Here is an 18,123-nt window from a genome sequence, read left to right as displayed (position 1 = left end):
AAAGTGTTTATTCTATTAGTTCTGTGTTATATAATAAAGATAAGAATTTTTGCTTTGTTTATCTAGCTGCTTCAAAAAGTATTCTTTTTAGTATACATTTCAAACTGCAGTTCTACAAAATGGCAAAATTTTGATTAAGCTTGGGGTTTTTTGGAGTTTCAGAAATACAGTTTGGAGTTGATTGGTAATTATTTAAGGAGGGGGGGGGAACTTGCTCCATTAGAAACACCAAATTTCCCAAGTTCATCTAAATAAGAAAAGCAGACTTCTGCATTTTTTTTTAAAGTAGAAAAATGTCATAATCCTTACAAAGACTGTGATGTTAGAGAGTAAAGCCCCTAGTCTTAAATGCATAGTTCATGAATGTACTCTTTGAACTGATACTTGAATTCATTTGTTGTAGATATTGTCAGACTGTCGAGCTGTGTTGGTTGTTCTGGGACCGTGGTGTGCAGATAAGGTAGCTGGGATGATGGTGAGAGAGCTGCAGAAGTATATCAAACATGAACAAGAGGAGCTGCACAGGAAATTTTTATTGTTTACAGACACTTTCCTAAGGAAAATACATGCACTCTGTGAAGAGCACTTCTCGCCTGCCTCACTTGACCTGAAATTTGTGACCCCAAAAGTAATAAAGCTGCTTGAAATCTTGCGCAAATACAAACCATATGAACGGCAGCAGTTTGAAAGTGTTGAATGGTATAACAATAGGAATCAGGATAATTACGTATCTTGGAGTGATTCTGAAGATGATGATGAGGATGAAGAAATTGAGGAGAAAGAGAAGCCAGAGACTAATTTCCCATCTCCCTTTACTAATATTTTATGTGGAATTATTTTTGTGGAAAGAAGATACACAGCAGTTGTTCTAAATAGGTAAAGCTTTTTATTTAAAAAAAGAAATATCTTCTGAAGGAAAAAGGCAGACTCAGCTGCCAGGGTGTTAATATCATGAATATGTAGGGGATTGCCTTGTATTTTCAGAACTCATATTCATAAAGTTGGTATAGGAGATCATGTGGAATATTTCTAAAGCATACGGGAAGAGAATATGTCTTTGAAAGTTGTACTCAAGGACTTGTTTCAGACCTGAGTTTTTAATTTGATTCTTTTAGAAGGCAAAATGTGGCATATTGTACTAAACCTGTAAAATAAGCATATATTGATTTGTTGTAATTGGTCTTTAGATTTATATTTTCAGTGGATGTTGGAAACTTCTCTAGCCTACTGAGTTCAGTACTTTCAGAAATCTCACAAGTGCCCTACTAAATCAAAGTATTACATGATCCAAGTCTAGAGAAAATCAAATTCAGCCTTGCACAAATATCGCTCAAGATTTACCAGTGCTACTTTCACAGTGGATGTTTCTAAAGCACCTATTTAGTCAAACACTAAGTGCTTTCTTAAAGTCTCCACCAAGAAAAATAAGAATGTGGGAGTAATTGCCAACTGGCAATATTGTAGTTCCTTATCAGTTCGTATTCTTGAGTGTGATACATGTTACATATAACACTGAATTGTTAAAAGCTGTTTCCACAAACTGTGAATGAAATGATTGATTCACCTATCCTGGTTTTGGTTTTTGGTAGGTTTCTCTGATAGTGTAGCAAATGTCCTGTGTGAGGTGTTCCTTGCATTCTGGAAACCTCTAAGTCTGACCCCTCTGTTGGTACATTTTAGCTCGAGTTAATAAGTGCATAACATATCCTTTGATCTGCAGACTTGCCTACGTGTTTTCATCAACTTTTATTTTTCCTCTTTTCCTTTTTTGCATTTTAAATATGTTCACATAAATCTGCAGTATGAGGCAAACCAAGCTGTTCAGCAAAACGAACATTCTCTGTTAATAAGTCCTGAAGAAATAATACTAACAGAATCTTTTGCTGAGCTGAAATGAGTATTTCATTACCCTACAGGGAATGAACAGAATTCTGAAAACATTTTTCTTCTCTGTTAAGTTATGAATGTGATTTAAATCATATTGGTTTTCCATTGTACATTCTCATATTCCAAGATTTATACAATATCCTAGCTGCTGTTGAACCTGACAGAATACAGACTCTAGATGAAATAGGTGATCAAGTTCTGCCATCTTTGAGCTTTAGGCACCTTGAGTAGAGGTTATTGGTGGCAAAATATAAAATTATATGTAACTTTTTATCCCCTTCTGAAAGCCAGCTGCCAGACTCTCAAAATGCACCTTTACTTCATGTAGCAACTGATTTCAGAAAACCTGATATTGTATTGACAATAAGAGTGGAACTGCTGGAATTAAGACTGGAAGCCTTTGGTGGAGAAGCTCACTGTAGGCCCTCTTCAAAGAGTGCATTTAATTCAAGGGCCTTTGATGATGACAACTATACTTATGCTATATATAAGAAAAAGACTCTCTACTGAATGTTAAAGTCTTGAGTGTTTGAATTGGTGTACCACAGTTGCACTAATTCAGTATGTGTCATTAAATGGAACTGAGTTAAAAAGAAGTACAATTTTTCTTGAAACATAGTTATCATAGTAGTCTTTAGAATACCATTTTATGAAATCCAGGATGAATGAAGAAGGGTAAAATCCATGACATGAGTTGTACTTTCTGTTTTTGTTATTACAATCAGTTGATGGAGTGGCTCGCTCACTATTTAATTTGGTGTATGCAGTTGAGGTCTGATGCCTCTACACTCCTTTTCAGAATAGAAGACATTTTCTGAAGTCCAATTTCCTTCCATTTGCATTGCAGTGCTTCTTAGCACCCTTAAGAGAAGGGAAAGCAGAAGTCCTTATATCTGTTTGAAAAACACTACTTGTGTTACAAGTTACTGTGTTACTACACTACTTGTAGTAACAAGTAGGTTTTTTTAGTCACAAGGTTGAAGTCCTATGTTTCTCAGGAACTTGGCAAAGATTTGCAGTGAAATGTTCGTTCAAATGCTTTTAATTGTCCATTTCTACACAAGTGAACTAAAGTAAGAATGTTTGAGATGTTTAGTAGGTACTAAGTTTGTATGACCTCATAGAAATGCCATGTTGAAAAAGAAATACAAAAAAAAGTTCTGTCCAGTTATTAACCCATACTTTCTTAGAGTGTCTGTCTCAAGAGCCTAGACTTTCTGCATACAGAAATGTAACTCCATTTGGCCTTGAACTAGCAACCCCTATTTGCACTTTAGCACAGGAGGATCCTTCAGGTCTGTTCCCCTAGGGATGGCAAGCTGTATGCCTCTTTTTTGGCCTCTTGCCTATCTCCCTGTTCATTCCAGTTTTAACAGATGACAGAGGAGGAAAGCCTTCAAGGTGTTTTATGTACCCATAAATTTTGTATACAGTGGGGACTAGGAAAGGGTGCAAGACTTCAGTAGTTTTCCAGGGGTAGAAAGAGCAGGGAGAACTTTGCCATTTTCCCTCTGGTTTGGCAGTGGTGCTGGGCAGATGGGTAGGCTTGTAGCACAGCATCCATATACTTCCATGTGAGGAAGAAGTGCTAGAGATGTTTTTGGGAAAGGTTCGAGTTACTGCTGGAAGTGTAGCGAGGCAGACTGTTCTTGGGCTGTGGGGAGCACCTGGTAATGGGCATGATGGATATGCTTTGAGCAGAGTAGTACTGGGATGGCTGTAGTGGCACATGCAAGGGATTATTTGCTGTATATAATCCCTTGGTTTTTATTTCCTGCTCAAAAGCTTGTTACAGTTGAGTAATTCCAAATTCTGTTCATCCTGAAAACTAATCAACTAATGATGCTCCAGCATACTTACTTAGATTGCACACTGTAATTGTGGTTTTAAATCCATAAATGCCCCGTTCTTAGATTTAGTGCATTATTTAGGTGAGCAATCCTAATACTTTATCTGTGAAATCAGAGCACTGCAGAAGCCAGCCTTTTCTGCTTCTGTAACATAAAAAATAAACTGAGCTGAAACAAAGTGAGGGCATGAATGTTCCTCACATCCCTGTTGAGTATTCCTTTTAAAGAATTGTATTGTGTCCTCTATTTCAGTTAATTTCACAAGTAGGGAACATCTCACCATGTAGGCTGAGCATCACTTGAGAAAAACAGGTCAGCATTTTGTCACCAGTATATTTGAATATGATGTATATTCTAATATTAAGTACAATTACAATCTTAGATTTTAACCTAGAAGTTAACATTTTATACTTTTATATCTTCTAAAGTCAGCTAGAGCTTACAGAAAAAGATTTAACAAAGGAATTTTGAGTGCTTTAACAACAGGAAGCCTTAGAGTAATAGATTGGTTTAAAAATATCTAGTTTTACCGTGGTAGGTCTGAAATGTGTGTGATGCATGAGCACTCCTTGTGTTTCTGTATGCAGTCTGTCTTGTGGTAACCTTACAGAGGTTTTCAAAAAGACTGCAGTTGATTTATGTATTAACATGACTTAATTGTCATGCTTCCACTTTTCCTTTTAATGTAGGTCTTAAAAATAATAGATTTTCCTTCATTTTGTAGGTTGTGTAACTTCTAAAAACACATGTAATATTTTTAGGTTGATAAAAGAAGCTGGCAAGCAAGATCCAGAACTGGCTTACATCAGTAGCAATTTTATAACTGGACATGGCATTGGCAAGAACCAGCCTCGTAGCAAGCAGATGGAAGTAGAATTTAGAAAACAGGAAGAGGTAACTTCAAGAAAAGAAAAATTTAAACTGGCAGTACCCTTTTTGTGTGTCTGTGTGTGTCTTTGAAAACAAATCAGTAGGGAAGAGTCTGGGCCACAGTCACTGGAAGTTTATGGCTTTCCTTAACAAATATGCATACTTACTGGAGATACAGATGTTTGTAAAACAATAAAAGCATGTTTGGAGACATTGTCATGTAACATTACACAAATATAAATTAAAACTTCATGTAAAACCATGTTTATATCTAGTCAGATCATTATCTAATTTTTCTGCATTGAATATAAAGAATGTCAGGCTTACTGACATTTTCAATAGTTAAGCTGATTTTAATATTTATCTTTTCTAAATGTGAATTTGATTAATCATTAAATGTTAAAAAAACCCACCCTGATTTTACAGCACTTAAAGCTCATCCTAGCTGGGTTGTGCTCCAGACATCACACTTTTCCTGAGTGTTGTTTCATATACAGTATAAATATCAGAAGTGTCAGCTCTAGAATGCACTCTATGCCCCGATGATGCTTCAGCCTTAGGAATGTTTGGGAAAAGATGGTGTCCTAAAAGCAACATTTGTTTTTTTCTGTAGTACCACAGATGAAAACTTGTAAGTAAATAGAGGGGATCCTCTCCATTGCTAGGGGTTATAGTAGCTTCATGTGATTCCCCATCCATGATTTTAGTCCTTGAAATCTTTTGCTTCTGATAAATAGTCTTGTTTTGTTTCTGAAAAGATTCTTTGTACTAGTTTTGTATTTTCATGTCTGGACATGTTTTGGGGGTGTTCGAGCCACTGATCTTGATTTTACTGGCTTTTGTTGAATCTCATGATGGAAAAAGATCTTGGACTAATATGTCAAATTTGTCTTCATTACTTTTGCAGGTTCTTAGAAAATTTCGAGCACACGAGACCAACCTACTTATTGCTACAAGTATTGTAGAAGAGGGTGTTGACATACCAAAATGCAACTTGGTGGTGCGTTTTGATTTGCCCACAGAATACCGTTCCTATGTGCAGTCAAAAGGAAGAGCTAGAGCACCAATTTCCAATTACATTATGTTAGCAGATACAGACAAAATCAAAAGTTTTGAAGAAGATCTTAAGACATACAAAGCCATTGAGAAGGTATGAGGTCAAAGGAACGGGACTGGTTTTTTTTAGTGTGTCACAGTACTTTTTCAGGGAAAAACCTATCATTATGTTCTGTTCTTGAAATGTTAAGATCCTCCGAAACAAATGCTCAAAATCTGTTGATGCCAATGAAACTGAAACTGAACCCATTGTTGATGATGATGATGTCTTTCCACCCTATGTATTGAGGCCAGATGAGAACAGTCCAAGGGTTACTATTAACACTGCTATTGGACACATAAATAGGTAAGAGGTATATTCACTTCTTTCTTCATGTCATTGAATGAAAGGTTTCGTAGTTGATCTTGCAACAGGGATGCATGGGCTGGGGCATTCTACACATTTCCTGTTAGGCATTTTGACAGAATCTTCTCTCCTAAAGAAAGTAGTCACAGGTTTGAAGGGATTATTTGCTTTCTTCATCCTACCAGAGGTTCTAGCTCTGATAATAACTGCAGTGATGTTGATTCCTGTTTAATTAAAAGCTTATCTGAAAACATTCAGCTTCAAAATGTGTAGTGAATTTGCATTTTTGCTCTTGTCAAGCTACTTTTAAAAATAAATAAAAGAACTGTTAAAACCATAGTTAAATCTCAGGTCTAATATTCACGTTTGTAATAGCAATCTTGTTGTCATCTTTACAAACAAAACCACAATAATTATAGTCCATAAGACAGGATGGGAACTGCTCAAGTACCAGCTCTGTAAGGCGATGGTAATTGGAGTATGTTCTCAGTGGTAGGAAGACAAAAAAGACAAGGAAGAAGATTCAGGGAGCTGTGGACCAGTCCAGTTAACTATAGTGATATTGAATGCTATGGACCAAGTCCTCGTAGCAGCAGATTACTGGCCCATAAAGAAAAGGGGATGGGCAGAAACCAACCAAGTTTTACTGGGGGATTTTTATCTCTGGTGTCTTTATAAAGTGGTTGACTTTATAAAAAGCAGTGAATGTCATTTACTTAAGTTTTTGATGAAATTGCCAGTGACTTCTTGAGATGCAGACCATTTTGATGGACTGCCTGGTAGATAAAGCCTCTCAAAGCAGTCAGATTTGAAGGATGAATGGCAGATGGTAAATGTTTTAAAGATTGTCTAGCAGCTGCTCATATGTGGCATTACTTCTGGACTGTTAGGAGGTCCAGTTTAACATGTGGATGTTAATAACAAGTTGGGATAGAGGGAAGTCAGTACAAGGTAGGAAAGGCGGGAGGGAGAAATCGTAATAAACAGGAGGAATAAGACAACAGTAAAGTTAGGAGACATAATGGGGACCCTGGGACCTGGCAGGAAATAGCTTTGTGCATCATTACGAGCTGGAGTGACCTTTGTGGAGACCAGTTTATGGTAAAGGACATGGAGGTCTTCTGCTCAGAAGTTGGTTGAATATGAGTCAGTAGTGCACCTTTACAGTGCTCAGTAAGCCTGAAGTCATCTTTTCTAACATTCATCCCAGTAAGGTGAGGTTGCACTGAAATGTGTTTAGGTTTTGATTTGCAGATTTTCATGATGTGTAAAAAATGTTTTGTGAACTTAGGTACTGCGCTAGATTACCAAGTGATCCATTTACACACCTGGCTCCCAAGTGTAAGACCCGGGAACTGCCTGACCATACGTTTTACTCTACTCTCTACCTGCCAATCAACTCACCTCTTCGAGCTTCAATTGTTGTAGGTATTTGGGGAAGGAAAAGCATGGAAATACATGAATATGTTGGGCTAAGAATTAGTCTCTGCTGTTTCTGCATTAAGTTTCACTCTTGGTAATGAAAACTATTTTTTTCTGTAACTGGTTTTAGATGACTGTCTGTTTTTGTTGCAATTTGTTTTCCATCAGTTACTGTTTATGCCAAAGACAAAAATATTTAGATATTCTTCCCTGTACATTGTTGTTTCATGCACTTGTCCTTTATTGGTTTTGATAAATAGTACAGTTAAGTTCTTACAATTTTGGTTTCCATGCAAAAAAAAGCTTGAATATCTTCACAAAACTGCCGTCAATGTGTTTTTTTACCAAAAATTTTGCTTGCCTCAAATGCTTATGTTAAACTAAAAATGCGTAAGTAACTTGCTAGCAAACCAAAGTTTTTACAAAGTATTTAAATGTTTATAGGGCCCTCCAATGAGTTGTGCAAGACTGGCTGAGAGAGTTGTTGCTCTTATTTGCTGTGAAAAACTGCACAAAATTGGTAAGAACTGGAAAAGCAACTTCTTTGTTAAAGTATATTTTGTAGTTGAGAAATTGCATATGGTATGGATGTTATATATGTACATGTCCTTCTGCTGTAGCTATCTATTACAGCTTTCTTTTGCTTGCCTTGTCTTGTGAAGTGGTCATGTACTTACTAATTTAGCTTACACCTTGTAAGCTGAAGTTAAATTTTCCAGGGAAATCTTGTTATTTAACAAATGTCGTGTTAAACAGCAAAAGCAACGTTAGTACAAGACACAAAGATTTTGGCACTTAATATACTTTACAGGGGAAAAGAGTCTTCTCTAGAGGATATTGATTATAGGTCAGGGACTGCATCCTGCAGCCAAAGGAACACAGTTTTTAAAGTGAATAGTGACAAAATCTGAAATACACAAGCCTAAATTACAATACACAAGCTCTCTCTACTGTATGCTAAGCCATGGTCCAAAAATGGGACATTGCAGGACTACTTCAGCTCTTTTTTCTGTTAAGTATAATGGAGCATGTTCTTCATTGTGGAACATTTTAAGGGTAATTCTGTGTTACTGGGTTTTTTTTATGAAATACAGAAGTATTCATGTATTTTTTTTAAGCAAAAAGGAATTTTGTAGGTCTGGGGTTTGTATTTCTTTCCTGAGTTAAAACTTTTTGAACACTGATTTCATACCAACAAGTACATCCAAGAGTGGCACCCTGGTGGTGGCTCAACTCAGTGTTGGAAATGCACATTCAACAACAGTAATTTGCTTTTTAGAATGATAAAGAAATAGGAATTTTCACTCTTCCTTTTTATAACTCCATGTGAGTGATTTTAAAATAAGTCAAAGATCACTTTTTATGGACAAAAAGAATCCTTGGCTATTTTTGCTACCTAATTTATTTTTGTAATTAAATGTAAGAGGTTTTTTACTACAAATAAGCATTTTTGCCCAAAACTCTGTCTTTATCACTCTTTCCTAAAGTTGCACTTTTGGAGCCATGCTCCATGTATTTTAAAACCTTACATGTAAAGTGCTTTTACAAGCAATCTCACTATTTGTAGGATCTGAAGGAACCAAGACGTGATTTTTCATAATGCTATTTCTTTATACTTTTTCATAATATTCAGGTGAGCTGGATGATCATTTGATGCCAGTTGGTAAAGAAACGGTTAAATATGAGGAGGAACTTGATTTACATGATGAAGAAGAAACCAGTGTTCCAGGAAGGCCAGGCTCTACCAAACGAAGACAGTGCTATCCTAAAGCTGTTCGTATCATTTACTGCTGTCCAGATATCTAATGCTTTAGCTGATTAGAAATTTTTAGAAGTCTTGTATTTGCAGTAGAAATACTTTGCTGTCCTGATTCTGTGGAAGCCTGCAGTGCTACTGGAGTTTATGGTACCACATGCTTTGGAAGCATGCCTGTAAGCTCAAAGAGCATTCACTTAACGTAGAGCTCATTGGCAAATACTTACTTGCCTTGTATGAAAATAACTGAGCAAAATAGTCCTGCATTAAAAATCTGTAAAATCTTTACCATATTACTAGCTTTCAGGACAAATAATTGAACACTTAAAGATGTGCCCTGGGCTAAATACAGAAATATGTTTGGGGGGTTTTTTTTGTTTTTTTTTTTTATTATTATTTTTGGATGCTTGGTTTAAGTTTGGCAAGTTTACTTATTGAACACAGAATTTCATAATTCCTGGTCTAAATCTTAAAATATCAAATAAATGTACTTTTTATTTTTTCTTTACTTTTAAAGTAGTTCTAAATATTATACTTTAATATTATACTTGATCTGTTGAAAGGGTCACCAAAAAAAATACAGCTCTGTGTTAAGTAATATATTCACAGTGTGTTACAACAGGTTTCAACCATACCAGCTTGTAAAATTGCACTTCTTAAATGGTGTTTGTGGGGGAATTGGAAATACTGTAAGAGAAAATGGAGAAAAGCTTTGTTAGAGTATTTTGCAACTATTCTGGAACGTTCCTTTTTCCTCTGCAGTCGTTACAGGTTCTGTCTAAGGTCCTTTGAATAGGACAGGTAACTTATAGAATCTGATAGTCTTTGTATTTCATGAAGACACAGTTTGCATCTTTGCACAGTATTTCTTGTTACAAGTGCTTTTCTCTGTCCTCTTACATCACTAGAGGTTGTTGGAATAGGGGCGATTCATAAAATGCAACGTTATGGTATCTCATTCAGAGGAGTTGATTTGTCAAGTGATGCATAATTCTTTCTCAGTTATTTCTTTTTTAATAGGGAATCTAAGAATACATTCCCTTGCCTTTGTCCCAACTTCTCACATCTGGAAAAGAAGCTTTGGCAAATGTTTAAGGTCTGCAAGATCCTCTTGGGTTTAATGTAGTTATTAAATTTATGAGTAATTTTCCATTAAGCCAAAGCCATAGTTTTACTGCAGTGTAACTTTAAAATCCAGGACTACATGTATTGCAATTTAATTTTAGATAAACAGGAGGATCATTTTGAGACCTGCAAAGTAATGAACATCTACCAAACATAAAGCATGATTTCTTAAAGTCTATGACAAGTATGAGCAGCAGAATTAAAATGCTCATGGCTGTTGCAGATATTCACATCTGCAAGATAGAATTGTAATGAGAAACCTCATCTAGTGTAGTGCCTGGGCAAAGGGGCAGTGTGTTTGTTTATGTGTTTGTCCCAAGTGTATCGAAACATTTTTGATACTTTTAAACAATTCTGTTGGAAAAAGAATCTGTTCATTTTTAATGAAGCTGTAAGTTCAGTCAAGCTTTTTTTTTTTTTTTTTTTTTTTTCTTTCAGAGTACGCGTATTTTCTTTTTACCTTTTTTTTCCTGTTCTGCTGTTAAGTTCCAAAGATCTTGGACATGAAATGTGCCCTGGTGTTACTGGTTAAATGCCGACATTTGCATCAAAGCTTGTTTCAATCTGCTTAAAGTGAGAAGAGGCATGTTTTGCCTTCATCCATTATGGCAGAAAGGAAAGTTCTAAGCATACCCAAAAGCAAGACTAAAACACAAACAAATTAATGAACAAGGTTAAGTGGTGTGATCCAAAGCGATAATACGACTTTATATTTTATAAAAGAAGAAAGGAGAGAAAATAGGAAAGTAGGAAAATACCCAGAATAATTACGAGAAGTGCAGGAAAGGGGCTACCACTCCCATGGGTCCAGTGCTGGCTGACAGTGTGGTGAGAGGATCTGCATCAGGTGCGATGTTGGTGTCTGTGCGGTGAAACCCCTCCCAGAGCAGTCAGGCTTGCCAGTGAGGGAGCAGAGCCAGGGCAGCAGGACCAGCACTGGGTGGGTAGGGGGCACGAGCAGCCTCACAGGACAGTGTAGGACAGTACAGACAGCAGAGAGCACCTGTGGCAAGTTGGACACTTGTTTATAGAGGGTTTTGAGAGTGGCAGCAACAGGTCCACCTCATACAATTTGTTGGCTGGCTCTCATGATGTATCAAAAATCTGCTACTTGCTTGCTTGATGTTACAACTACAAGCTACTTTAATAATTTTCAAAAAGGGCACGTAATTTTCTAAAACAAAGCAGTTTCTAAGGATTTGGTTAGAGGCAATTTGAAACTTGATTTTTCAAACCTGAATCTTCAAAGAGGTAATGGAGAAACATTCGTTACTTTTTACTCCTTCACGACATTCCACCCAGTGGTTCTACATTGCCTTGAGGAATATGGATGTAGTATTCTTCTACCATGGTGGTGATACGAGTATAGTGAACAGAGGAGGAAAGCAAGATGAATAAGTGTGTTATCATGCATGTAACCAGGCTAATGCCAGCAATTAGAAATACAAATCCAGTGACAGTTGCAACTCTTAATTAGTGCTATCCTGTAAGCTCTAAAGACTTTAGGAGGGTAGTAACCACGATCTAGGTTCTGATCCGTCAAACCAGTCTCGTGTTTGCATAGATGGAAATAGTTCTCCAGCTTGATCACTTATTTCTTTCATTTTGGCTCATGCCTCCTCAGTGGAGGATGAGGCATTATGGATGGTAATGCAACACTCAGTTACAGGGAGAATGTTCTGGAATCAATACCCTTCTGTTTTTCAGTTAGTCAGTAACTGCGGTGATCTGTACATGCTCCCAAGGGTAAGGGGTAAGTTTGACATTGGTTACAAGGGAAGGAGAAAGAGTTAGGGCAGCACCTAATAGGGTAGATGGTGAGTTTCTTTCCCAAATGCCCATATTTTACCTTCTTCATCAGTCCACAACTTCCCTTTTAAGAAGAAATAATACAGTCCTAATAAATTTGTAACGAAGTGTCCCAAAACTATCGGAATTTCAATTGCTTTCTCCTTCCCCAGCAAGCAGCACCTTACTTTAGCAGTCTTTTGAGGCTGGGCATGTACAAAAGCACCCACCACAAATATACCTTTATTTGAGGGAATGATTCCACATGAAAAGGCATCTTCAACTTTGAGGGCAGACATTTGAGCTCCCCTATCTACTAGAAAAGCTACAGGAACTTTATGGGGACAAATAGGCCAGGTTATTAGTAAGTCTCCTTAGGGAAAGCCACCCTCTGTTCCCCAGCTCACCTACTGAGGACAAAGGAAATCTCATGTCTGCTATGCCAGGCTGCTTGCCAAATATTTTTGCTTTAGAAAGAAAACACTGCTTGAGCTCAGAATAGTTTTTTTTGTTCCTTATTTTTAGCAATGTGTTTCCTAAAAAACCTAAGAGGATTTATTCAGAGAATAATAACTAGGTAAACTTTGCTGATTTTTTTCATGTTAATGTTTTTTCTTTATTTTTTTCAGATTCCAGAGTGTTTGAGGGATAGTTATCCCAAACCTGATCAGCCCTGTTACTTGTATGTAATAGGAATGGTGTTAACGACTCCTCTACCTGATGAGCTCAACTTCAGGAGACGAAAGCTGTATCCTCCCGAGGATACAACAAGATGTTTTGGCATATTGACAGCCAAACCTATACCTCAAGTAAGGAATCTCTTTCCTTTCCTTTCCTTATTCTGCATGCCTTGCAACCTGATGTTTTCCACTTAACTCCCCACCCAACAGAGTGAAGAGTTGGAAATGACCATAAATGATGCTTGTATCAAGTAACCTCCAGAAAATAAGCAATACTACCCATCCAATCAAGGCACTACTTGTTTTTCTGTCTTTAGGGATGGAACAATCTATTTTTGCTGAGCTTTTGGTTTAGAAATTTAGTATTTTGCACTGGCAAATTCAAGATGTCCCTCCTTTTTTGTATGAGGTATGATAGGAATAGATATACCAGCTATGGAAGTGGCCTGCACCACACTACCTGTACAAAAGCTATGGTAACAAATCCTCTCAGCATTCCTAGTCTGTGGCAGCAGCAGAAAAAGTGGGCCATGTAAATTGAAATTGGCACCTCTTGCTTCAGAAAATTTTTAATAGGCATTTTCTGTTGGTCAGGCTCAGCTGAGGAAGATTTTTTTCAAATTGTATTTTCTGTTCTTGTAAGAAGACATTTCAGGAATATTGCTGGTTTTCACATTTCTCTCTTCATAATAGAAAATGCATCCTTTTCCACTGTAGCTTTTGTAAAGAGAAGAGCTGTAAAACACAAGGAGAACTATGAAAAAAAACAAATCAGTCATTCTTAAACATTCAGAGTCTCATCTGGAATTGAAGGGTCATCACAGTTCAAAATTCCGATCCTGTTTGATCCAATTTGCTGTAGAGTCAGTCAAGCATTACCTCAGAATGTGCACTAACAGCCAGAACGCTGTAAAGGAATCCCACTTTGGATTTTCTTTTGTGATTTCTTTCGATTGTGTTCTTGTTTAGATTCCTCACTTTCCTGTGTATACTCGCTCTGGAGAGGTTACAATATCCATTGAGCTTAAGAAATCTGGTTTTACTCTGTCTCTGCAAATGCTTGAGCTGATTACACGACTCCACCAGTACATTTTTTCACATATTCTTCGTCTTGAGAAACCTGCACTAGAGTTCAAACCTACAGAAGCTGATTCAGCCTATTGTGTTCTACCTCTAAATGTTGGTAAGAACAAAAATTTTGTAATTTACAACTTGTCAGAAAAGTTCAGCCTAGAAAACTGAGTTCCGCATTTTCCTTTTTAAGTTGATGACTCCAGCACTTTGGACATTGACTTTAAGTTTATGGAAGACATTGAGAAATCTGAGGCACGTACAGGCATTCCCAATACACAGTATACAAAAGAAATGCCTTTTATTTTCAAGTTAGAAGATTACCAGGATGCCGTTATCATTCCACGGTGAGTACTCTACGTAGTTTAGATGTGTACCCATTGTATTTACACAAACACTTGTAATAAGGGCATGTTAGTATCTGCAGCAGAATTGCTTTCTAAGAATTGTTGGTCTGCTGTTGGTCTGAAGGTGTCTAGTAGTGTTTAAAATAATTGAAAGGTTTTTAAATCAATAGTTAATCTTATATTAGTAGGATTTAAGTGTTTAGGTATCCCAAGATTCATTTTTAAAAGGAATAGTAAGCTCACCACAAAACTTACATAGTATTCTGATAAAACACTTCAAGTTCATCAAGAAGTGGCTTACTAAAACCAGTTAAAGTTTGGAAGATTGCATGGGGGTCCTATTCTCTGGCTACTGCATACGCATGCCAAAGGCCTGCTAAATAAAGGTATCATGTTGGTAGATGGGAAAATTACAAGTGATAAAGATAATTTAATAGAATCTTTATATTGAATGATACTCATTTTATGTACTGGATATGCAAAGATTCTCCAGAATTGGTAGGCTTTATGGAGGCTTAATTGTTCCCTATGGACCAACTGGCTTGTGTTGTGTATTGTAAACAATGGTACTTGCTGAATGTATAGAGAGAATAAATTTAAGTTTAGACTTTGTTTTTTGGCCTCATCTGTCTCAGACTTTTTTTTTTTTTTTAAAGAAGTTGAAAAGTCTCAGTAATAGAGTGTAAATTTTTTTTAGAGATACTATTGTTTAGCATTTCTATTTAGATATTTTAGTAGAAACTTAAAATGATAGATGCAGCAGGTCAAAATGTGAAATAACTTAATATGCAAATCTAATTGTTGAATATTGTTTTCATTATTTTTTATTATTATTACTATTATTTTCTGGGCATGTTTATCACCATAGTTTCCAATGAGCCTTGGTAGCCACAAAAAAGATGTTCCTACAGTCTAGCTGTAATTTTAATATTCTGCCTGTAATACAAGAATCTCACTATCCTTGAAAGGCTTGTGAATTTACCTTGCTATGTATTTAAGGTTTTGTATTTTAACTTTATTTGGAGGATAACTTGGTTAAAATGCCAGTTTAGACAGGAGGAAGTACAGTCTTTGTATGCAGAGGAACTGATGTAGAATACCATGGGAGACCACATGCTAAAAAGACAAATTATCAAACTTAATTGTTAGATGTTTTTAATTAAGAAATTATCTCTTGTAGCATTACTGTTGTCCGTAGATTGAGTTTGTATTACATATCAAAGACATAAATCCTCCATTTAATTTAAATGTTTATCTTGTAGAGGGAATTTCACAGATTAGATTGTCTTCATTCATCTTTGTCTTAAAGCACATTTTTCATTTAACATTTGAGTTAGCTAGATAAATGATTTCTACAACAAAAAAAGCCACTCATTAACCAAAAATCTCAAGTGCACTGTTTAACTGTTAATCTCCTGACCATGTTAGAACATGAAGAACTTAACAAAAGCTTTACTGTAATGCCAAAATGTGTTTTTTTTTTAGATACCGAAATTTTGATCAGCCTCATCGATTCTACGTAGCTGATGTATACACTGATCTTACTCCACTCAGTAAATTCCCTTCCCCTGAATATGAAACTTTTGCTGAGTATTATAAAACAAAGTATAATCTTGACCTTACTAATCTTAACCAGCCACTGCTGGATGTGGACCACACATCTTCAAGGTAACAGCAGTCATGTTTTATGTCTGAAATTTGTAGTTTGACAGTTAGGTGCCCTTTTTTTCTTTAAAATATGCGATAAAGCTTAGGGTTTGTGTCTTTCAAAATAATTACTGATTTTGTTTTTTCTTGAGAGATGCTTGTGTAACAAGAACTGTGAATTCAGTCTGTTTTTTCCCAGAGGTAATGGTGCCATCATATCACAGTGCATTGACATTAAATACTAAGAAACTTAAGAAAGTTTAGGCTAGTAAGTTCTATTCATTAATTGTGTACTTACACCACAGTATTTTCATATGGTTTTTAGACTTAATCTTTTGACTCCTCGCCATTTGAATCAGAAGGGAAAAGCACTTCCACTGAGCAGTGCTGAGAAGAGGAAAGCAAAATGGGAAAGTTTGCAGAATAAACAGGTAATATAGAAGCATCTAATTAATTCAAGTGGACTCTATTAATAGTGATCTGGCTACCTTTACAAGGGAAATTCTTTTCTTTTCCCTCCTCTCCCAGATACTGGTTCCTGAGCTCTGTGCTATACATCCTATTCCAGCATCATTGTGGAGAAAAGCAGTTTGCCTCCCCAGCATACTTTACCGCCTACACTGCCTTTTGACAGCAGAGGAACTGAGAGCTCAAACAGCCACTGATGCTGGTGTAGGGGTTAAATCACTTCCTGCAGATTTCAGGCATGTATTTTTTCAATAGGTATTTTTCAATATGATGTCTGACTTACATGGTGGAAACAACTATTACGTGAATTATAAAACTGGTAACTCTTGTTTAACTCGTGGCACTTCTCAGTGAAGCACAGTTTAAAAATACTTGATTGTGAGAGATGAAGTTACAGGTTGCAGTCCCTGTTCTTTTCAAAAGGCTGTGGCCTTTTAAAACATGTATGTGCCTGTAGGGTCTCCTTGTCTTGTGCTAATATTTTTTGTTAACAAACTTCCTGTTTATCTTTACAGATATCCTAACTTGGACTTTGGATGGAAAAAGTCTATTGACAGCAAGTCCTTCATCTCTCTTCCTAACTCCTCTGTAGTAGAGAATGAAAATTACTGTAAGCACAGCACAATTGTAGTCCCTGAAAATGCTGCACATCAAGGTGCTAATAGAACCTCTTCTGCAGAAAACCATGACCAAATGTCTGTGAGTTACAGAACACTGCTCAATGAGTCACCCAGTAAACTCCAAATTGATGTCTCGGTAGAACTTGCAGCAATTAATGGTGTTTCTTATAATAAAAATCTTGCCAATGGCAATTGTGATTTAGTTAACAGAGACTTTTGCCAAGGAAATCAGCTGAATTACTGCAGGCAGGAAATACCTGTACAACCAACTACCTCATATCCCATTCAGAATTTATACAACAGTGAGAACCAGCCCAAGCCCAGCAATGAATGTACTCTACCGAGTAATAAATACCTTGATGGAAATGCTAACAGATCTACCTCAGATGGATGCCCCATAGTGGCAGTGACCACCAGTACTTCAAAAGCTATTAATCTTTCAAAAGACAGAGCAGATTCTGAAAAGAACCCTTGCAGTGGGTACTCCTCAAAAACTCTTGGTCCTAATCCCGGTCTCATTCTTCAAGCTTTGACTCTTTCAAATGCTAGTGATGGATTCAACCTGGAGCGGCTAGAGATGCTTGGTGATTCATTTTTAAAGCATGCCATCACTACATACTTGTTTTGCACTTACCCTGATGCTCACGAGGGACGGCTGTCATACATGAGAAGCAAAAAAGTGAGTAGTAACAATCCAGTCATAGTGTGTAAAAGGCATGCTGTAACAAGCCACATATAGGAAATTTTTGCTGGAAGGTTGAATGGGAACAGGTTGATTTAATTCCACAGCTTTGTTTGTTATACACTGAGTATCATACAGGACTGTGGGCTTAATGTTGCCGTAACTGTGATTGATTGGAACTGTTTTCTGCAGTTCAGTTTGAAATCTAAACCAGCTGATTACAAACCTAAGAAAGGACAGGATTGAACGAAACTAAAAGTTCTGGGTTAGTGAGAACATTTTGTGCGCTGAACCTCTAGAGCTGTATTGAGTAGGAGCTCTTTAACAGCAACGCTTGAATGAAGGATTGAATTAGCAGCACAGAGCCTTAGGTTGCAGCTTTACTTGACCTTTCCTTTGTTTCCTCAAGAAGATACTTCCCTTGAAATTTGTGGCATCTTACATAAAAGTGAAACAACAAAAATGTCTTACGGAACTGTTGCAACAAAACTTGTGAAAGTATTTTAGA

The 18,123-nt window shown here is 36.7% G+C and overlaps 1 protein-coding gene across 14 annotated transcripts in view; it reads left to right on the top strand.

Annotated features, from left to right (window-relative positions):
• The window catches only part of DICER1 (dicer 1, ribonuclease III), a 67,558-nt gene that overhangs the window by 33,976 nt on the left and 15,459 nt on the right, over positions 1-18,123 (top strand). For 10 of the 14 annotated variants that reach the window (XM_023927619.2, XM_086895542.1, XM_086895541.1 and 7 more), the window contains 14 exons: positions 404-876; positions 4,499-4,631; positions 5,515-5,757; positions 5,855-6,009; positions 7,301-7,433; positions 7,876-7,951; positions 9,065-9,204; positions 12,730-12,909; positions 13,750-13,963; positions 14,045-14,198; positions 15,684-15,866; positions 16,171-16,276; positions 16,374-16,549; positions 16,829-17,612. In XM_023927619.2, the coding sequence (XP_023783387.2) occupies positions 404-876; positions 4,499-4,631; positions 5,515-5,757; positions 5,855-6,009; positions 7,301-7,433; positions 7,876-7,951; positions 9,065-9,204; positions 12,730-12,909; positions 13,750-13,963; positions 14,045-14,198; positions 15,684-15,866; positions 16,171-16,276; positions 16,374-16,549; positions 16,829-17,612 (3,150 nt within the window). Of the gene's footprint in view, positions 1-403; positions 904-3,994; positions 4,050-4,498; positions 4,632-5,514; positions 5,758-5,854; positions 6,010-7,300; positions 7,434-7,875; positions 7,952-9,064; positions 9,205-12,729; positions 12,910-13,749; positions 13,964-14,044; positions 14,199-15,683; positions 15,867-16,170; positions 16,277-16,373; positions 16,550-16,828; positions 17,613-18,123 lie in introns of those variants that run through there. The other 4 variants (XM_086895550.1, XM_086895549.1, XM_086895551.1 and 1 more) reach the window with 3 other exon arrangements.

Source organism: Cyanistes caeruleus, chromosome 6 (assembly GCF_971803275.1).
Source record: "Cyanistes caeruleus chromosome 6, bCyaCae1.hap1.1, whole genome shotgun sequence".
In the NCBI taxonomy this organism is placed as follows: Eukaryota; Metazoa; Chordata; class Aves; order Passeriformes; family Paridae; genus Cyanistes; species Cyanistes caeruleus.
Note: the sequence above shows the minus strand (reverse complement) of the source record. Positions and strands in the feature narration are given on the sequence as shown.